This window comes from Tachypleus tridentatus, chromosome 7 (genome assembly GCF_004210375.1).
Source record: "Tachypleus tridentatus isolate NWPU-2018 chromosome 7, ASM421037v1, whole genome shotgun sequence".
NCBI lineage: Eukaryota > Metazoa > Arthropoda > Merostomata > Xiphosura > Limulidae > Tachypleus > Tachypleus tridentatus.
In genome coordinates this window covers 144611829-144635110 of record NC_134831.1, presented here as the reverse complement: position 1 = coordinate 144635110, position 23282 = coordinate 144611829, and the positions used below count along the sequence as shown (strand labels likewise).

Here is a 23282-nt window from a genome sequence, read left to right as displayed (position 1 = left end):
AATGCTCTTATGCAATGTAACAATAGAATGCTCTACTTGAAGCTCTCATTCTACCTTACACACAATACATATCGACAAGAAGTGAATATAGAAAATGCATGGAATTTAATATTTAAGCAAAATTCTACCCGTGTTCAGTCAACATGGAAATAAAGGTTTAAAAAGTCTGTAATATATTTACATATATGCCAATGAATGCATATCAGTAATGAGAGGGAACGGTAACAGTTGACATTTAGTCACATGTGGATGCATACAGAAAATGTATTATATAAATTGTTTATTTAAAACTTCAATGAAAGTTAGCGACCAAAGTGAACACTTATTATCATCAATTCTTAGGCTACTCTTGTCAGACCGAATAATATGATTTGACTGTCACTCTTATAACACACCAAATATCACACAATTATAAATTGTTATACATATATCTCTTTATTGATAGGCCCGGCACGGCCATATGGTTGAGGTACTCGACTCGTAACCCGAAGGTTGCGGGTTCGAATCCCACCAAACATGCTCACCCGTTCAGCCGTGGGGGCGCTATAATGTGACGGTCAATTCCACTATTCGTTGGTAAAAGAGTAGCCCAAGAGTTGACGGTGAGTGGTGATGAGTAGTTGCCTTCCCTCTAGTCTTACACTGCAAAATTAGGGACGGCTAGCGCAGATAGCCCTCGTGTAGCTTTGCGCAAAATTCAAAGTAAACAAAACTTTATTGATAACAAGATGCGAACCGCAAACTCTCAGATCCACAGTCTGCTCTGCTAACAACTGAAATACACTCATCTCCACCCCCAACCCCCTTTCTACCAAGAAAGAAAGTTGAACGAGGCTACAACAAGAGTGTTTTATTACGTTAAACAAAGAATAATAACAAATGTACTTGGTAAAGTATAATTATTGCTTCATGTAAGACAATTTCAGTATAACTCAATGGTTCAAAGCTAAGCAAATATAATATTCCTAACAAGTAAGATAAAAGAAAAAAACTAAGCAAATCATCGACCGAACGACGCCAGCGTGGCGCCATCTATATTAATAGATGATTCAAGACCGGTAAGAAGAGCTCATGATCAGTTCACCAGATTCTTACATGGCATGGTTTTAGGGCAGACAGTTCCTACTTCTTTGTGTCCCATCTCAATGATGTCTCAACAAAGGGTATGACATACAACATGAAAGAAATTCACACTTCTTTCACACATGAAAAAATAAGGCCAAAGTAACAGAAACGACCGTATTGTATATGCACTCATAGCAATCTTGCTACTGTTAAGTATACATAATCTAGTTAGTCTTTAAATAATATCACATAACATATTCACAACATCAAGTAATGCTGTTCGTTTATACGTCAAGTGCTGCTAGTATTATGACACGATAAAAAAAAAGTCTTTATGTACTTTATATTTGCTCACGGTTATACAACATCCATTTAGTCTATAAAACAAGAGCCGACTTTGCTTTCAAAAAATGGAGGTAATGTTTATTTAACTTTAAGTTCATATGTGTACGAGCTTCTGTGAATCATAAGTTAGCGCTGTGTTTTTATATAATATAGAATTATTTTCTCCATAACTTTTATACGGCGCGTGCGAGCTGTAAATCAAAGGGTACAAGATTCTTGTCCGTTGCTGTTCAAACAATTTCCTCAATTTTAGGCCGTGAGTAAGAAAGACCTAAAATTTCATTATTCTATGAGACAAGAGTAGCCAAGAGTTAGTGGTGGATGCGTTTGATTAGTTACTTTTTCTCTAATTTGTCAGTCCCAAATAAGGAAACTCTGTTCGTAGAAAACCCTTTAAAGTGTAGCTTTGCGCGAAAATTCTACATAACTTTAGGCGAGTATTTAAAGAACGTTGATCTGTCTGTATAAAATATTAAGGTTGGCCCTGTGGCAGAACTCTGGATTGCGAACCGGATTCGAATCCATGCGATATTATATTTCCTGTATTTTAAACTATGGATACATTATAGGAGTGACAATCTTTTCCTTAGCACGGATGGTAGTCGTTCGTTTGCTGCTGACCAGCTGGTTATCTTTCCTCTGTTCAGTAGTTAAGGTTAGAGACGGCGACAGATAGCCTTCGTTGCTTTACTATAAATACAATGTACAAACATAAACATCGGATCTTGTTTATAAAGCACTGAATTATGCTCTGTGAGTTATTTTATTTCAAAAGGGAGTGATGTTAATCTGAAAAAATATTAAGTTATACTTTATAACACACTGAGTAAGCCAAGTCTACAGAAGAATAAAAATCCTTAATAATATTGTATTAATTTTCATATGATATTGTATTTGGCTGTAATAATATATGACGTTGTGTTAACTTCTAGATTACAGTCGCATATCACATAGATAACATATTAGTAGCCAGTGTAGCTTCACATTACATGAGATTCTGCTACCTGTGGCAATAGATTTGATGCCACAGTATATCTGATTAGTTCACTGTAAAACACTGAACAGGTGAATTTAACTAAATTGTTTTAGTATGTCTATTTAATATAAAGTTATATTACTAATTATTAATATAAATATCTATATATTACTGGTTTTGTCTCTCCATTATGCTTAAGTTATTATGTAGCATTATATGACAGTGTTCATTTTATGACTTGTTTAAAACGTAAAATTATGCGCGCGCACACGTATAGATAATTGAGGTCACACTTTGAAAATCCCGAGTTAGTCTTAATATAGCAGCAGATCAGAATGTTTTATATTATAACAGTTTCACTCTAGTTTTATCGTTGTACGTAATCGCGTATCTTCATAATATCAGGTTTATAAAATATCATATTAGGTTCTACAGCACACAAGACTTATTTGTAAATAGAACCATAGTACACGCTATATAAAACTGGGTCCACACGAAGTTGATTCGTTTCTTAATAATATCAAATTAGTATTTAATATTAATATAGTCCATATACATCACTGTGAGAGTTTCTAACAAGTGTCACTTTATGCCTACATAACATTAGGCTCTTGTCTAATATTACATTAATCATTTAAAATGTTAAAATTATCCTTATAATACAGAAGGTTAATCACACTTTGTAAGAAAGAAGTTCCAGGTTCTGTATTGTCGTTTGAACTATTTCTTTCAACGCTGATCGTTTATTGTCTGGTGGCTATGACTACATATTATTCGTGATGACAAGAAACCCACTTGAAGTGAAAATGTATTCTCGAAACAATTGGTATAGGTATTAACACTTTATTTTAATTAAAGCTTCGGCTTTTATGGTTTGGTCTACTTAAACAAAATCCTGGTATCCGAAAGTACACCAGGTCAGTTGACAAGAAGTTACCCAAGTGGAATTACTCTGATGTAAGTTACTTCAGTAACTTTTTGTAATAAAATCAGCTCTTGGTTACGATATATAACTGACAACTTGTTAGCCTTAATCACATTGAAAAACAATTATCTATTATATAATCATTATACCTAGTTTCTCCCCAACGGATTGTAAAGTCAAAGGGTTCTCTTTCGTAATCATTGCATTCATTTTGCGGGCAAGGTCGTTGCTTTTTCTTGACTTGGTATTGGAGCTGCTGCGAGTTTTCTCGCTTGTATGAAGACCAATGAAAACGTTTTTTATTTGAAATACTGTGAACTCTGTTTCTACATCGTGTAAAACTCGCCACACGAATACCATTCACGGATAAAGTCTGTGACATATTTTTACAGCCTTAAGTATTCATCTGGTGGAATTTTACTATCTATTAATTGGTCATTTGCTGTAAATCAAATATACATGCTAAACATATCATCCCTAGCGCAAAGGTTCATACATGTGGTACCAAGTTGTTGAATGAATAGATAAAATAGAACTAACAAAGTACATTTTAAGGATTACTTGTGCCATCAATACAGGACATAAAGAAGAGAAAATGTTCCATGGTGATAAAAGATATACATATATTCTTAATATACTTTAACTGAGATACTGAATTTTTAAGCCTTTATTAACAATGATTTCGACCTGAAAATGATAAGACCGTACACAGTACTTAAATACAAAGCTTTCTACTCAATAATTATTCTTTTGTTGATGTAACAAATATATATAGCTCTTTCAATTCATTCTCTGTAGATTTGTTATTGGTTAAAATGTGTTATTTCTACAAAAAAGTTCAATCTCCACTTGGATCAGAATAATGTTAACGTATTTGCTCAGTTGATTATTATCCAACAGTGGATTAGCAGTAAGTATACGAATTTTCATGTTAAAATCCGAAGTTCAATTCTCGTGATGGACAGAACGCAGATAGCCTATTGTGTAGCTTTGTGCTAAAATAACTAACCAAACTAGATGATTTTATATTTCTTTATCTTTGAGCAAAGATATAAAAAAGCTGCTTGTTGCCAGTCATTTTGGACAGATAGGTTAAAGGGCAAACAGCTATTCAACAGCACCCACCGCCAACTCCTGAGTAACTGAAATCGAATAGCACGATACATTCATGATCCTACAGTGCAGAGGCTCGCTGTTGCGGCAACAGTACGCGAGTCATAGACCCTCTGATCCACAGTCTGACACTCCAACCACTAAGTTATGCCTCGCCCTAATAAGTGGATGAATGAACTTATATGCCCACATGTTCTGTATAATACACATATGTAGCAGTTATTTAAGATTACCTTGGCATATGATTCGCTCCAAAACTTTGGGGTAACTGAAGTAAATTCACCTATAAAAGAAATAATAAAAGGAAAATAATAATAAAAATAAATAATTATAAAAAATCGTATTTTTCATTGTAACACTTTTTGATAATTTTACATCAAGTTTCTCTCTCACTGTTATCCTAAAAAATAAATAACATTTTATAATATTCACTGTTAGGTTATTTGAAAAAAGGAAACTACTGAAAACCATTGTACTCAAGTGCTAAAACTGAAATGTCACCAAAGTGACCAATGAAGAGGAAAATATTCTATGTTGTTACAACTACTTCAAAACATAATTGAAAAAATATCATATTTTTGTATAAACATAATGGAATGTTAGAAAAAGAAAGATAGCCATGTTTGTGTGGGAAACAAATCTCGACGCTTATCACCTCTGAATTAATGCCTATACTATATAATACGCCCTTCGTAGATAAAAGATAGGTCTACGCATTTACCATGCTAAGATCCAGGGTTAGATTCCCAGTGTTGGGCATAGAAGACGGCTCAATGTAGCTTTACTCTATAACAAACAAAATAATGTGTCTGTATATTAGATGTGGCAGCATTTTTATTTCTAATTCTATAAGATATATGATATAATATAATTATTAGTACTTTAATTAAATCACGACGTTCATCCAAGAATTCGAGTGAAAGCATCGTCATAAACAAACTTATATAAAAAAACAGAAATTTGTTACTAACATTACATAAACAGTCAGCACTCATCGGCGTACCAAGACCCTGTATTTGAAACAAATAGATTTATCGTAATTACACAAATTAATGAGATGTTTAATATCTTCATAGTTATACAAGTTTTAGAATTTGGTAATTCAGTTGATACCAGTGTGTTTCTAGTATTTCCTTTTAAAAAAGGTCTATACTGAGAACCTTCAATTTTTAACTTATTCAATTGAGAATTTAATTACTACCTACTACAAGAACCTTACCTTAATAGATATGAAATTTATTATTTCTTTTATATTAATTTTCTAATGACTGAGGCGAATAATCTTCATTTTAATAAATTATCGCTTTCACTCTCCCAAATTAGTTGATACAGTAAAATAACAGCACACTAGTGACGTGTAAAACTAAAAAGACAGAGAACAACCAACAACAAAAGCGGTGTATTAGACAATAGTTTGACAGAAATAACTGAACAGCTTGCTTCAAAGTTGGTCGATTAAGTTTCTATGAACACATATACTAGTTACAGTTATTGGTGCATATATCCAGTGATGAAGATTCATTATCTTCTTGAAAATATCTGCCCCTATTTTACTATTTATTTATGTTTACTGTTATCATGTTTTCTTACATTTATAAATGCTACAAACCTTTTGCGATGATACTAATATAGTCAAAACCTAATTTTCTCAAATAACCCTTTTATTTTGACATGAAAATGCTACAGATGTGCGATGCCTTTATATTATGAAATAATCATCTGTTATATATCGAATAACAAAAACAAATATTATAATCTCAAATAATATGTTACTTAACAAATTTAAAAAGAAAACATTAAATAAAACATGTATTTCTATATCTCTATTATACTTGAAAAATGATGGATAGAAATCAGAGTTGACTGTACGTTAAATAGTCTCGCCTTTCACAGTTTACATTATCGCAAAATGAATGAAAATTAAAATAAAGGAGCCCACAAGTCACGTCAAAAGTACTTCTCAAAACAAAATGGTTCCAGGGCCATTGAGAGTTTGGTCTTATAAAGACTAAATTTTAATTTATACCTAAATTCCCAGTCATCAATCTCAAAAAGCTGACAGCAGAAAATAGCTGAAGATATCAAAGCTGATACGAGTAAGGTACGGGAAATGTTGGATTCAAACCATGAAGGACAGAGGTTTTTATAAACTGTTCAGGATGTTTTTTCCATCAATTGGACAGGAAACTTAGTTGGAAGAACACAATTTTAGATTTATCGTTAACTTCAAATTTAGAAATGGTTGGTAGGTTCGAAATTGGGAAAACTTTGGATGAAATTTACCATTGCTTAGTTTGGCTTGATACTTTAATGTATACGGATATAATGATTAATGAGATTTTGGTTCATAGTTTCAAAAAAGAAAATATTGAAAGAATGAGTCAAGAATTATCTGTTGTGGATTGGGTAACTGAATTGATTAAAAAATCTTAAAAATATTTCAAAATAGGCATTAGGCACGCTTCTTATAGAACAAAGGAGTAGCTAACTACATTTGAAATCCAGGTTGAATCGTACAGAGCATATGTGATAAAATGAAAATATAGTTTCATACCCTTAAGAAGTCTAAATTGATTGCTGTGATTGTAACTGAATGAATCATAGAATATCACAAGAGTTGGTAGAACGAGAAAATGGAAACTATACGAAAATATTTTGGCTGAAAGAATAAAAATTAATAGCAGGGATGGATGTAAGATTTTTGACGAATTATGAAAGAAGAATCATATTTGACGATTATGAGATGGCTGGGGTTTTAAATTATATTTTATTATCAATTTATACTCATGAAAATTTAAGCATGTACCTCGTCCTGAACAGTGCTAGAAGGGAGCAAGATGGCCGCATTAATTTCGAGTTTGTTAAAAAAAACATTGGGAAGTTTAAATAATGATAAAGCTTCTGGGCCAGATAATATTTCTCCAAGGGTTTTGAAGAAGGTTTACAATTAAATACATGTGTTACTTACTGCTAGTTTATATAAACGCATGAAAAGGAAACAGGTACAAAATGATTAAACTTTGGTTAATATTACTCCTCTTTTTAAGGTAGATGATAACAAGTGTCCAAGTAATTAAAGGACTATCACTCTTACATCAGTAGTGGGGAAAGTATTTGAACGTATGCTAATAGATGCTTTGTAAAATCGATTATTAATATTTATTGTTTTTTTATAGTCAGAATGGTTTTACTTAGGGAAAAATTGCCTTACTAACACTTTGGTATTCTATGGAGAGGTTAGTGCTTATGCAGAAGAAGGTATGGGAACGGATTTAGTGCATTTAGATTTTGAGAAAGCATTTGAAAAGATGCCACATAAAAGGCTTGCTTAAAAATTATATCTGTAGATGCGAAGTATACGTTGGTTCATTTATTAAAAAACTGACTGGATGAAAGAAAACTTAGGGTTCTTACGGATGGAGTTCGGTCAGGATTAATATCATAAGTGAAGTGCTTGGGGGCTCAGTGCACGGACTTTTATTCTTTTTCATTTATATCATTGATATAGATGAACAAATGCTCAATAAATTATTCACATTTGCTGATGATATTAAGTCTTGGGTATTGTTAGCTGTGAGAATGATGTTGCTGCTTTAGAAAAGGATTTGATTATTTGTTAAGTTGGGTGACTAAATGGCAGATGGCTTTTAGTTATAGTAAATGCAAACAAAGTATTACATGTGGTATATAATAACTTGAATTATTGGTATGAATTTGATGAAAATAATTCTAACATTGTTATAGAAGGAAAGGATCTTCGTGTTCTAGTTGATTGTTCTCTTAAACTATCCAATAAAAGTGCTTTTGCTAGCAGGTCAGATAGGATTTATAGAAATACTGAATTAAGTCAAAAACGGTTAAACTTTCATTGTATAGATCATTGGTTAGGCCATGTTTGGAGTGTTGTATTCAGTCTTAGGTTCTTTATCTCAGCATGTACATCGAATAATTGCAAGTAGTTCAGAGGAAGGCCATTAGACTGATACGTAGGTTTAAAAGGTCAACATGCGAGGATAGGATATGATCTCTGAAGTTATTTTCTCTTGAAAAAATGGGTTATATGAGATGAGACTGGTAATGAAACTGACAGTTTTGATGAATCATTTTTTTTATTTTATGTTTATTTAATGACAAGAATGGTTAAGACTTGGGAACAAGTATACATTCTGGCAGGGTATGAGTTATCTTCAGAAAAAAAATGTTTTCTAATAGGATGAGTGGTCTTTAGAATGGGTCGCCTTCATGTTTGATGGGTGTAGTTAAGTTAAGGAGAGTTAAGCTAATTCTTGATAAATATTTGAGTGATAATGGTTGGCTTTGAGCGTTTTATTATCATTTTAAAGTTTAACAATGAAAAAATGACAACAATGGACCTTTTGATTTGTATTTTAAGCTAAGCTTTATATTAAAGTTGACCCGGCATGGCCAGGTGGTTAAGGTACTCGGCTCGTAATCCGAGGATAGCGGGTTTGAATCTCCGTCACATCAAATATGCTCTCCCTTTCAGCCGTGGGGGCGTTACAATGTGACGGTCAATCACACTATTCGTTGGTAAAATAGTAGCCCAAGAGTTGGCGGTGGGTGGTGATGACTAGCTGCTTTTCATCTAGTCTTACACTGCAAAATTAGGGACGGCTAGCGCAGATAGCACTCGTGTAGCTTTGTGCGAAATTCAAAAGAAACCAATATTAAAGTAAAATACATTGCACAAATTTAGAAAACATATCTGACAAAATTAACATCCTAGTCGAAAGGTTAAATTTATCTTTCTTGAAGTATCTGATACTGTTCTTTAAAGCAGGTTTGCTTCTTATGCTAGGTTAGTAAAATAACTATTTTCAACATATATCGTAATAAATATTTTTTATTGTCATCGGTAACTTAGTAAAAATCACAATAATTACAAAATAAAAACTAGGACTATTTTACACATGATTCCTAAATGCTCCTCTATTGGTAATCAGATTTTTGATTTTTCAATTGAGCATGTTATATTTTCCATGTACGGTATATAGATAACGTTCACCAGTGGCTCAGCGGTAAGTCAGAGGGCTTATCACCCTAAAGCTGGAATTTAAATACCCGCGATGGAACAGCAGCGGTAACCCATTGTGTAACTTTACGGTTATTAACGCTCTAACAAACAAACAAACCTTACGTAACAATGTGAAACATCCCTTTTAGTACGATCACGTCCTCATTTACGACCTCTTTGTGCAACATGGAACCACACTATAGCTGCCATATCCAGTACCGACGAGGCCTTTCCATAAATACCAGAGGTCATCGGGCCGGCTGAGAATACTACACACATAGGAATTATTTATGTCATTATTATTTACGACCAACTATTGTTATGGTACGAATTGTAGCTGTTATTAATTTTATTTAAGCCAGGATATGCATTAATAGAATGATAATATTTATTTGTTTTCTTTGAAACACTAATTATTTATTATTCAAGTATACTCTATATAATATATACATATAAAGACTTAGTCACACATAAAACATTTTTACAATTTCCTACTAAGACCTTTATTATTATTTTATTTTTAGCATTCCAAGGCGTAGAAGCTCTGACAAAGGACCTTGACGAAAACGTTGTATTGAAGGTGACCCTTACCAAAGGCTATCTTGCATCTAGTTTTTAAGGCATTACGCTATTTTTTGTTTTGGCACAAATCAGTTAACTTCGATTTAACCTGTTCTGTACATATACATAAAGTATAGTCACACAAATTTGATAAAATACTGACTTTGAGCAAATTAATCCCTCTACAATGAGAATTATTGTTTTTTGTTGTACCGGTCAAATGAAGATATCTCTTTCTGAATTTTTCCTTTTTTACGGAATGTAAAAGCAAAATAACGAAAGCTATTTTATTTCAACTCGACCTTTCAAAAGAGAGAGAAAAAAAAGGAATGTACACGGTCAAAAGGGAGAATTGGGCCTCACAACTCAAAACAAGAAAAAAAATAAAATCCTAGTCTATAAGCCTCTGTCTCGAGCCCTTAATGTTCCATTCAACCTTGCACGATATTCCCCTTTCCCCCTCGTTCCCTGTTTCACAAACTTACATTTCATAAATCGCCCGGGGCGCTACAATAGCATTCATTAGAACAACGTAGTTATGAAGAATATGCTGATATGTATACCTACAGGTATGGTGGTAGTTGTGTTCCTCTTCCCACCGTGTTCCTTTCCCTCCAACCACTGCCCATGCTCGCTCTAAAAAAATGTTTTAGACATGTAACGCGACCACAGGCTTTTGGTGAAGTCATGATACAGAAGCGAAACCTACACAGCAGACAGATTGGCAAAAACGCCTGCAGTTGTTATGGGGATATATATATATACTAATAAATAAATCAAATTTAGCATGCAGGAATGATTGCTTTTGGCGCTTTAGGATATTCACAGTTTGAAGACTCCCCTTTCTTTTTAATGACGATACAGATTAGTAAAACTTTTAGTTATAAGAAGTGGACGTGACTATCAGTACATCTGCTACAGACACTATATACTTTAAAGCACGTGCTTCCATAACAAGTGCTCCAATTTCCTTTCTTGCGCATTCTATGACCGATGTAGCAACACGAAACTATATAAACGATAATAGTATTATTTGATAGATAGTTTATGGATAGTATCTACACTGATTTGAAGATGAAATGGGCGACAACTGCGATTTAAGAAACATTTATATAAAATATATCAGTGGGTATACAATCTACTTGTGCAGTTTCGGTGCAGGGGACGACGTCTCGAAAGTTTTTCGTCTTCAGGACAACAATAGTGTTTGATTTGAGTGTGAAACTGGTGTCAACTGCCTATTGAAGAACCACTTGTATAAATATATTGGTGATTACATAATCTACTTGTACAACTCAAATGTAGAGGGAAATGTTTGGAAAGTAGTTCGCCTTTCCTTTTCGGGTCCAATGATGATATAAGATTCATTGCCATTGTGTTACATGAGGGAAAGGAGAAAGACGGATTTTTCTAATTTACGCTTCTAGTCAAAATCACAAAAGCACATATTTACCTATGAAATGTATTTTTAATGTTTTTCATTAAGTAAATAAAATATCCCGTAAACAATAACGTTACAGAGCACCAGTAGTTTTGTTGAAGAAGTAATGTGACACACAACAAAGAGGTTAGTGAACTCTACATTCTGATTTGAAGAAACTACAAATAAAAGAACATACCTGGGAGAAGGAATCTAATAAAAATACAAATTATATTCAACCATCTCTCTCCATTCTTTTTAAAAACCGTTGAAACTTGGTGAATTATTGTATCTTTTCTGTCTTTGAATAATACCCATTGTGACAAAATATAGTTTGGAAATTTGTCCATATAGAAGCGTAGATATCCTAAAAACAATGCATTGACAATTAATAAGCCTTTTTGAAGTTTGTACAGGGTGTATCAGTAAAAGATAACTCTATCGATGTTTTATAGATATAACAAGTTTGCACTTCAGCTTCTTGAATATACTTGTGGAACTTCTACATGGTATCAGAGCTAGATAAACATACTTTTTTCGACAGAGGTACAGACCTATTACGCAAAAGTTTCTGCTACCTAGTTTCACAATAATTTCAAAGTGTTTAATAGATAGTTTCTTATGCTTTTACTTTAATGGATAGCGACTGACTTCAGAACGCCCACCATTTCTTATGACGGTTTGGTGGTTATTTTGCATGAAAGGTCAAAGTGGTATATTTTCACAGCATACCCTGAATGAATATTTCAAAAGAATACTTAAGGACGGATTGAAATGATTCGTTAGATCAGATGATAAAATAAATAAATAAATATATATTTAAATTATGAACTACAGGGTGTTGCTTTAATACTTGTGTAGAGTTTTGATTTAAATTAATAATTTCTTGCTTTAACTTTCTGCATGTCTTTCACAAGGCTATGTACAATGTGGAAGAACTGTGGTGGAAGTATTTCTTTGTTTCCCAGCTTAAACGAAAATAATAATAGATCCCGTATAAATAAATATAAGTACACATTTCTGATATGTTTTGTGCCACCACAAAGGTCATCTTAGCGCAGTAATGTCACGTTAGCAACCTTGTAATACTAGTTCATGATAAACGTTGGGATTGAGCGATTACAATGTTTAATTCTTACAAGCAATAGCATGGAAATAAATATGTTAAAATTCGGAACAGGATATATATATCTTCATGTACTACGACAATAATACATGCTGTATACAAACATATGAAAAAAACTCAACGTGCAACACTGACGCGTGTCATATATAAATATATACACCTAGGAGGGAAAACTTAATATCCTGGAACACGGATACATGTTTCGTTGAGGGACAGTGGTAAGTTTAAGTTCGACTCCAAACGGTGGACACAGCAGATAGCCCAATGTGCCTTTGCTCTGAAACAGACAAGTGTTGATATATGGTATAGATACATAAGAGAAAAAGAACTTACAACCCTGTGATATTAAAACATGTTTAACTGTATAACTAAGTAACAGGCGTTTAAACGAATAATTTTGGGCTTCTATATTATTTTCTCTTTGTAACCTATGCGACTTATACACGCTGTAAGTACTAAATCTTGCGATACATGTTACGTGCTAAATTAAAAAGTATTAATTCTTGTAACAGTGGCACATGTTAAAAGAAAAGTTTTTATTAGTGTCTGTTATTGAGAATTTACAAATCCGATGTTAGTATTTTACTACGAATCGTTTGTTTTCTTGTCTGAAATCAAGCATAAAAATTACACAATCTGTGCACGGCCCATCATGGGTATTGAAACCGAGTTTTTAGCCTTGTGAGTTCGCAGATATACCGCCGTACCACTGGAGGGTTTTTACCATGGAATAATAATTAATATTAAACATTTTAGCTTTATTAAAAAAATAGTCAGATATATAAGTGTCATGAACCTCAATGTGGTTCATAATAAGTATCGCAAGGCATTACGCAAAGCTCTAAGAGAACATTCGGGAAAAAAATCACCTTGAACATGAAAGATAACGTTTAAACAACACTTTTAAGCCTTTACTGTTGAGTGTTAAGGTTGTACACACATAAAAATACTCAAAAAAGCACGTATATTAGACTTACCAGGAAAATAAAATCCACTCATGACGGCCCGATAATAATAATTCTTCATCTCATTGCTATTATTCTCTTGCCAGCCTACAACAAAAACGACTTGGTGTGTTACATCAAACCTTTTGTATAATACTAAATACGTTACTGCAACGGTCGTAGTGGTGTTTCTTATATATTTTACTCAAACTAAAAAACATCAATATTCTATTGTAAGAGATGTCATCATTACCCCTTGTATTTATCTTGTTACAAATATCTCGTGTTCCTTCAGAAAGCTTACGTACAGAGTAAAACGGGACTTACCAGTCAATAATGGATGAACATTAGATGAGTGTTACATGTAAATATTCGGTGTTTTTTGCACCCGATAGAATAGGTGTATTTAGGGACCCTGCCACAATATTTTGTATATAGTAAGTAAAAACAATCAATACACATAATATTAGAATTTATTAAACACATTTGTAAAATAAGTACTTTAACAGAAACGAAAATTTCTTTAATTGAAGCGATAGTTTAGACGTATATGATTTATTTGATAAGGTTTCTTTTCTACTGATAAAATTGTACACGCGCTTAGTGGGAGTCGTGTCCTAGTTTAATCATATATTTCCCAATTGCTATGCATTGTATACATGGAGAACTTCGTTATATATACACTATAAACACTCACAATATTTTCAAACAATTCTTCATGACAATCTTCATCTATAGCTTAACATTTTACATTTCAAACTAATTGGATCAAGTAGTTAGGAGACACAATAAATCATCATGAATCACATCAACTAGATACTAGCTATGTTTATTGCCATTACAACGTATAAGGATAGCTCATAGTTGAGCACAAAATGTCTGCAAATAAGATAAACAAAAAATTGGGAATTTAAGAAACTGTAGATAAGGATCGCAAAAAAGTAAAGCAAAAGGGCTAAAGATACTGTAAACATTATTTACTCAAACTACAAATCCCGATTTTGACTCTTCCAAATGTAATTCTAGGTAACAGCATGGAGCCAAAATAGGGGTTTATAGTTTGAGTAAGTAATGTTTACATTAATTGTTTCCTTACGTTTTACGATCCCTTTTGCAGGTTTTTAAATTCCCAGTTTTTTTTTTTTAATTTTGAGTACATACATTCCAGTTCTTCCAATATAAAACTGAAAAATTAAAAATACATCATAACAAATTTACGAAAATGAAACCGATTTTGCGATATCAGGGCCACGTGTTAGTACAAACAATTGTATAGCTTCTACTGCATTAGCACCTTGAAAATAGCTATGTAAACAACAACGAAACTGAAATCTCAAAAGTGAACATAACTTGTAAAGAATGAGATCTGTCATCGTTGTTTTCTTTTTTTGTTTTAAAATCTTCAGGCATTATTACAAAAAAGGCTTTACGCACATAGTCCTCAAAAGTGTTGAACTGATATACTAGAGCAAAGGCAACTGGTCAACAGCGCCTACCACCAATTCTTGACTGAAGAGTGAGATTGAAAATTACTTTAACCATCACACCCACGGCCTCAATAAAAAAAAAAAAAGCGAACTACAAGACCACGCCTGGCCCTCATTGTTTCCTATAAATGATTTATTATTTCGTTGCACCAGTCGCAAATTCATGCTTTTCCACAAAAGCAACTGTTGTTCGATCTTGTAACACAGCAAATTATTCGCACGTTTGCTGTGCAAATGAGCATATCATTGGGCTACATATCTTTATATACGTGTGTAAAGTCAGTAAAGTAATGTTTCAGTTCTACTAGCTTGGAACAATAGATTCAAATGACGTATAGTTTTGTAAAACTTTTACATTCAGAACAAATTTAAGTTGTGTAACCGGTTACAGATTCCATCCAGTTTCTGGTCTCTATAATCCCAGTGATTCAACCCATATTTGGAAGTTTTGTTTGTTTTTGCTTTTGTATTTAAGCACAAAACTACACGTCCACACCTGTCCACCACAGGTATCGAAACTCGGTTTCTAGCAGTATAATTCGGTAGACACACATCTTTGCCACTAGGGACATATCTGGAAAAATTGTGTTTAGTTTTATTATATTGAGTCTTTTCCCTTATAAGAACTGAGAAAACTCTGATGGTTTCAGGGATCTTTGTTTATTTTTTTGTTTTTGAATTTCGCGCAAAGCTACTCGAGGCCTATCTGCACTTCGGGGTATCTTTAGAAAACCCTAGGGTAATTTAAAGTTGTCCTTTCTCCATTAAAATTATGCTTAGTTAGTTTAACTCATATTTATTGCTAATAATAAAATAATGACTCTAACATTTAATATATTTTCTTCCAACCCAATATACTTTCCTAACAATACACACATAAATCAGTATATAATATCATGTCTTAGATAAAGTAATTATTTCTAATGATGTGTATTTTGTTTCATCCTCTTTCGTTATAAATTGTGACTCTAAAGATGTCAAGTGATGATTATTAAAATAAAGTAAAAGAAAAAAGGTAATTTTAAGTATTTTAAAATGAAAATTAAAGTTTCTTTCAATTATATGCTCAAAAATAAAATAAATTTAAAAAATATGCAAGGTTTTTTTTATCCCACAGCTACTCACAACATAATTCTGTTTTAACGTACCATTATTTTCAAAATGGAGGAAAAACGAGTCTAATATTATTGTTGGAGAATTAAACACCAAAGTAGCAATTCAAGACTCTTACATTTCCCCAGGGCCAGGCGTGTCCGGGTGTTTAGCGTGCCCTGATTGGGAATTCGAGAATTCATAGATCGCGTGTCGTTATTGCAAAAGCGCACTCAGCGCTTTGGAGCAATGATTATACTGCAAAATTGTAACGCTCAAATCAATCCCACTATTCAGACAAGAGTAGCCCAAGAACTTTCGGTGGGTGTTGTTTATCAGTTGTTCCTTTAGTTTATTAGATAAATTACATATAGCTATACGTTTTTCCATCTATTTTGTGTTAGAGGACGCCCTTGTTCTTTACTGTTCCAGACAAAGGAAGTCGCTTCAGAATTACCATCGATACGACCGAATCTATTTTCTTTTAAGAACAAACATCTTTTCATTTTTGTATACTTTTGTTTATTTGATGCTTGGTTATGTATGATATCAGTATTTTTTATTTCAATAATAATTTAACGTGGCGAAATATGCAATAAAGAAATATTTTACAAAAAATCAGAACAACATCTGATGTAAAAAAATATGTATATGTCTATTAATTTTTTCCTTCCGTTACTCAAAAACATATATTAACATTTTAACTTAATCTTTACTAATACATATTTTATTCAAGCAGATATAAAAGTATAAATACATTCGAGCTGATTTATTTTTAGTATTTAAAACACGTTTACAAGAATATCAAAGTAAACCATACCTAAGGGTGAGCGTATAACATACTTTACATTTTGAATGTTGTTAATAGCAGTATATTTCTAGATTTTCTAATAGTTTTGTTTATTTATTCTATCGAAACGTACTTACACCTACAGTATTCTTAGATCCCAATTTCTCTTTTAAAGGATTCATTACATTTCGTCTAATAATATTATGCACTTCATTGTTTTACCCACGCTGAAAGATAACTCGTTTCATCAACATGAATTTTTCATAATGTTTAAGTTATTAGTTACAAACACACAAAGGTCAGATTAAAGCTGTTTCCATAAACGTGTAATACTATCCACAGAAACTGGAGTGTTCAGTATGTCAATATATTTTTCTTGTCAGTAGCTGCTTTTTATTTTTCATTTCTTTCACTGGATCATATCAGAGGCAACTGCTACATAATAATTTTGATCAAGTCGAGAATAGAAGCGTATATTGCGACTTAATTATGTTACATATCGAACTATATTATTAATACTTCTTTCATTACTATATAACTAAACAACTGATAAACTACGTTGTTTGTTTTTGAATTTCGTGCAAAGCTACACGAGGGCTATCTGCGTTAGCCATCCATAATTTAGTACTGTAAGACTAGAGGGAAGGCAATTATTGATCACCACCCACCGCCAACTCCCAGGCTACTCTTTTACCAACAAATAGCGGGATTGACCATAACATTGTAACGCTCCCAAGGCTGAAAGGGTGAGCGTGTTTGGTGCGACGGGGATTCGAACCCGCGACCCTGGGTAACGAGTAGAGTGCCAGAGAAATGGATTATAGATAAAAAATCAATTATGTATTAAACTTAATGATCTTACCGACTTCATTTCAATGGATGTAAACAAATCGTTTATGTAAATGTACTTCAGTAGATATTTTCTACAATAAAGTGTTAAAAGTTTGTCAAAGTTTTTAGAACGTTCTAACGTTAGATCGTAGACTAGCATTACAAGTTTATTTATTGATAATATTAAGACGGTAGATTTAGCCCTAACTAAACTGAAGCAGAAAAATGTACAAAAGTTAATTTATCTCTCTATCGAATAGGAGCTGTACTTAGTAAAGGCTTAGTTAATATTAAGCTTAAGAAAAGTGGACTTACAGATTTCAGTGTCTGCGATAAGAATTTCGTATTAACCTGGAAATTTTGTATTTAAAGAAGTACTCTTGCAATAAAGATACTAATTTGATGGCAAGTGTTTTCGACTTTCCGTTGGTATACGAAATAGTTAACAAATATTTTCCCTCTTCATATATGTGTACTTTCATCTTATTTTTTACATAGTAATTATATGATGAATGTGATTGCAAATAAATCAAAATTAGACTTGATTTCTGCAGTCAAAATTCTCGGACAAAAATCAACAAAAATTCGCCAAAACCATAACATATTGAAGTGTAGTTATTGTGTTAAGTCTGATATCTCCTATTATTAGTTCAACAATGAGATGAATCACCACTAAAAACTTACTTAAAGGTACGTGACATAACTGGACAAAGAAATAAACGAACTTTAACAAAACCCTACAAAAATGTAACTATCACCAGTTCTACCATATCTCTAGGCAAAATATAAAGATTATAAAGATAGATCAAGTCTCAAAATGTTCAACTACAGCTGTTATTATCTTGTTGGTATCAGGCTGTTGTAATACTCTCTCTTCCATTGTCAACTACGAGGGTTACGTACCGAAGCTGAATATTTTTGTTCCGCCTCGTATGAAAATGATGTTTTAACGAAATATACTCAGATTTGTAAAACTATCTGGTATCACAACAGTTACTGAGGCACTTGGAAACTTCATTTTTAGGTTAACTGTAAAAAAAAGGTGTTATTTACTGAACCTCGGAACATGTTGATTGAGATGTGCTACTTACGTACTTTATAAAATTAAGATAGTAACTTCCATATCTGAGAAATAAGTAACTTCACTTTCAAAGACAATTACTTGTGGGGTAAGTTGCTGTCGGCGGTAATAGAATCCAGCGCTTTACAGGAGATTAAGAGGGTCACTAAAGATTTCCTCAGAAATAAAGGATGGGCTTAAATTGAAATTGTCTCGAGGGTGTGTTTGTGAAAGGACAATTTTAAATAACCTACGATCCTTTGTAGTCCCATATAATATTCTTTTATCTTTTTTTTTCTAATTTTTAACACTTAAATATGAAAGAGATAATTTTCCAGTAAGATATTAAACTACAAGTTTACAGACTGCATAGAATGCAAAAACAAAACAACAAAACAACATCACAAAACAACAAGTCTTTTATTAAGTATATTTTGAACCAAAGATATCAAATTTAATGGATAGTTAGAGTTATAACTGATCTATCCACTTCATCTGTTATAGATACAGTTACTCCAGACATTATGGTCATTTAATTCATACAAACACTTAGTTAAAGAGTTATTTTTAATCGTTTACACTTATTTGCTAAGTAATTCACTCACGTAAGAAACCATAACATTACACTAACACAAATTTTGTTCCTTGATAGCAGATGCTATTTCTTAATTGCTTATGTTGTAAAAGTACAGAAGATGGCCAATATTCCCTTCAAATTTGCTCTTGTGACTAGGATAATGAAGTTTAGAAATTAACCTATTTTCTATGTAAAAACGGGCAAATTTGCACATTTTCATTTACATAAGGTCTGAATAAAACAACATATGAATCATATGAATCAAGATTTACATGTATTTATACTAAAGTTAAACAAAAATGTTTAGAAGTGAGTAGTTTCTCGAAATTTGCGACTGTATTGTAAATCACTTTCACGTATCAGCCCCCAAATAGTCTCCCATCATGTTTTTGTTATACGATTCCAAAATTTGAAGAGAAAAATAGGTCTTTTCTATTTACTTTAGGCATAAGCAATTGGGAAATAACATTTTCTGCACAGGAATAAGAAAAAGTAAAAATTTTGTTACATAGTGTAATTTATATAAAATAGTGATTTTTGATGCATATGAAATAATAAATTGAACTTTGCATTTTTTTTTCATGAGACAATAAATCGCTACCTGAGACTCCACACGTAGTTTCCCTTCGCGTAGGGCCCAGCATGGCCAAGTATGTTAAGATAGGCGTTCGATTCGTAATCCGAGGGTCGCGGGTTCGAATCCCGGTCGCACCAAACATGCCCGCTCTTTTACCCATGGGGGCATTATAATGTGACAGTCAATCCCACTATTCATTGGTAAAAGAGTAGCCCAAGAATTGGCGGTGGGTGGTGATGACTAGCTGCCTTCCCTCTAGTCTAACACTGTTAAATTAGGGATTGCTAGCGCAGATAGCCCTCGAGTAGCTTTGCGCGAAATTCAAAACAAACAAACAAACCCTTCGCGTAAATCGGTCGTCACCAGATGAATGATGAATTTTTACTTTTAGAGATTTCTCATTTCATTAGGATAGATAATTTCATTTATTTTCACTTATTACAAAACTCTCTTTGCTGAAATCGATTACTAGTAGACGGTCAGTTAATGCCACAAAAGTTCAACTCAAGAAACGAAAGACAAAAGTACGTCAAATCTGTAAATTCTAAAAGTTAAATATTCGAAAATAAATAAATAACATAATATGAAACTTCTATTTAAAATACATGCACCAAATGACACGAATATTGAGGTCAAACAGTACAAACATAGGACCTGTTAGAAATCTGTATTCCATAAATTAAGGCAGGCTTTCTAAATAGCACCTAAAATTTGTATTTGGTTATGTGTAAGTGGAAATATACAGAATAGACTATACGTACTCTGCCCTACACAGGTATCTAATCTAATTTTTGTATTAAATAGACTCTCATTCTTACTGTTAGACCAATGGAGAGACTATAATTTTGAGTAATATACATATATAAGCGATCCCTCAAACTTTTTTGTACATGTAGACTCCAACAAGCTCACACATTTGATTACAAAATCCTGGGGTCCTACTCATATCAATGAGTATAAAGTCATTTTTACGATGTGTTAGAAAGGAGTTAGGTTGGCCAATACCGATTATTTTAAACGTGGGTGGGTTTCTCGATAGCGTGACCACAGAATCACTTTCCTATCCTTCTCAACACAAAGTTGCCTGTTGATCACTAAACACGTTTTTTATTACCTCACTCACTAAACACTGGATGAACGGAGATCTGCTGGTATTTTCATTAACTTTTTAAGCTGATGAAACTTTTTAAATCACCATATACACGAGAAGACGGAGGCAACCGTGTTTTATAACACGATTCTCTAACGTATACAAGATAAGAAAACCAGTACATGACTTTGATGGATATAAAGCTAACCACTTTCCTATTAACACCGCACCCTTAAAGGTTTTTTGATTATGATACTTTTATGGTTTTATTTTATCACCTGTAGAAGACAATATTTATTTATCACTCTAAGTGGTAGATGTTTGTAGCAATCTGTTTTATTTAGTTATTATTTTTATATATTTTGTTATATTTTTCCCTTTTTAATGTTATTATATTACATTAACATCAACTATCTTTCCACAACATGCTACAGACAATAAATATCAGTTTTAAAGTTTGGTGCTGTGTGGTTGAATATTTATATCTGTCTTTATTATTTGTAAATCATTCAACCGCCAATCAAACTACCATCAATCAACAATCAGTCGGCCAACTTATCTATTTATTTCACGCGTTAGGACGCGAACATAAGTTTAATCTAATAACTAGTGTATCCCCATCTGTTGCGTGGATCATTTGTCCACTGATACATCTTTTATTAGGGCACATTTTATTACCCTCACATACTTACTTGTGTCATAATTTCATTTGCCTTTTATGTGTAATTCTTATATGTGGAAACATAGAAGAGTCCTTCAGTGGATAAAACAACAAATTATCCTTGCTATATCTAAATTACAATGGAATCAAACCAGTTTCAAGACTGATGCCATTTTCCAGCATTTCCTATGGAAAGGCATAGATATACTTCAGGCTATAGATAAAAATGTATTTTAGATACGTTGATAATAATACAGAATCTTTGTTTTGTTTTCTTTCACTTTCATATAACCGCTTATCATATCCCTTCTAAAAAAACAACAACAAAAAATACCTTTTTATGAAAGCGTTATTATTTATGAATAAAATACGCAACTACAACAGTAAAAAACGAATCCGAAAAGACACTACGTTTAATAAAGACAATACGGAGTATAATTAAAACATGGACAATATTTCTTATTTTTCGGAAATAAAGTCTTCGGATGTACGTTATCCATTTAATTTGTGCAATAACTGTCACAGTTGAAATAACCTGATTTCATTGTCCCATGAATAGTTTAGAATATCTCTTTAGTAAGTTATATTTAGGCAATTTCTTCTTAATTTGTATGTATTTGTGACGTCCTTGCGAATCCGATTTCCAAAGGTCGTTAATGTATATCAATCCTTTCTTTTAGGTATAAGTTATATATATATATATATACACATACATAAGTTATATATGTCTTGAGATATGTACTATGTGAATCAGAGGCGTCGCTGGACACTGGCAAAAGGGGCTCGTGCCCCCTACCCTCAGTTGGGTTGAGAAATCAAACTATAAAATCATGATCGATATCATATTGAAACCTCTAAAATTCAGAGCCCCTAATGTTTTACGTACCTTGTGACTGACTCCTCTACTCTGAATTATTGGATGCCGCACAAGGAATGTCCACGTGTTTCATTCAACATCACGATATATTATTGTTCTGCTTATGTCTGTACCCTGCGCAGAATTTTAGGATATTCTTCTCCAATCGCAACCGTTAGTGAAACACGACAACAGAATGTAATAACCTGGCCGATTTGGTGTTGAACATATAATTTTTTTTGTATGTGAGTAAATGTTTTATTTGTTAAACTGCTGTTTTTCTGTTTTTTCCATATCCATATTCGATATATTTACTTAACAATCACGATTTTGCATTTTGTGTATGCTCTAGCTTCTGTTAAATAACAGAGTACTTGAATACTGTAGACTAGTAAAAATTAACATTTTAGTCATGCGCTCAAATTACCACATGACATTTTTAACTTATCTGTTTGATTGTAATCCTAATAGAAGTTCTTTATTACTTATGCTGTTTGTTTGTTTTGTTTTTGAATTTCACGCAAAGCTACTCGAAGGCTATCTGCGCTAGCCGTTCCTAACTTAACAGTGTAAGACTAAAGGGAAGGCAGCTAATCATCACCACCCACCGCCAACTCTTGGGCTAGTCTTTTACTAACGAATAGTGGGATTGACCGTCACATTATAACGCCCCTACGGCTGAAAGAGCGAGCATGCTTGATGTAACGGGGATTCGATCGAACCAGCGACCCTGATATTAATGTTGATGTGT

At 32.8% G+C, this 23282-nt stretch overlaps 1 protein-coding gene and 1 long non-coding RNA gene across 21 annotated transcripts in view; one reads left to right on the top strand and one right to left on the bottom strand.

The window, feature by feature from the left end:
- The window catches only part of LOC143256815 (uncharacterized), a 45706-nt gene extending 34174 nt beyond the window's left edge, over nt 1-11532 (top strand). Inside the window, exons 1-2 of one of the 2 annotated variants that reach the window (XR_013031527.1) lie at nt 9647-9783; nt 9984-11532. This is a non-coding gene — a long non-coding RNA (uncharacterized LOC143256815). Of the gene's footprint in view, nt 1-9646; nt 9784-9983 lie in introns of those variants that run through there. The other variant, XR_013031526.1, reaches the window with a different exon arrangement.
- The window catches only part of LOC143256811 (uncharacterized), a 222196-nt gene that overhangs the window by 119783 nt on the left and 79131 nt on the right, over nt 1-23282 (bottom strand). For 5 of the 19 annotated variants that reach the window (XR_013031519.1, XR_013031520.1, XR_013031517.1 and 2 more), the window contains exon 5: nt 4658-4707. The exons of 3 other annotated variants lie outside the window; for them this stretch is intronic. Coding sequence is in view for 2 of the 16 variants with exons in the window: in XM_076514525.1 (XP_076370640.1) it covers nt 4658-4707; nt 13544-13618 (125 nt within the window). In the remaining 14 variants the exon portion in view is untranslated. Of the gene's footprint in view, nt 1-4657; nt 4708-9582; nt 9729-10587; nt 12844-13543; nt 13619-23282 lie in introns of all 19 variants that reach the window. 11 more of the 19 variants (XR_013031505.1, XR_013031504.1, XR_013031511.1 and 8 more) reach the window with 4 other exon arrangements.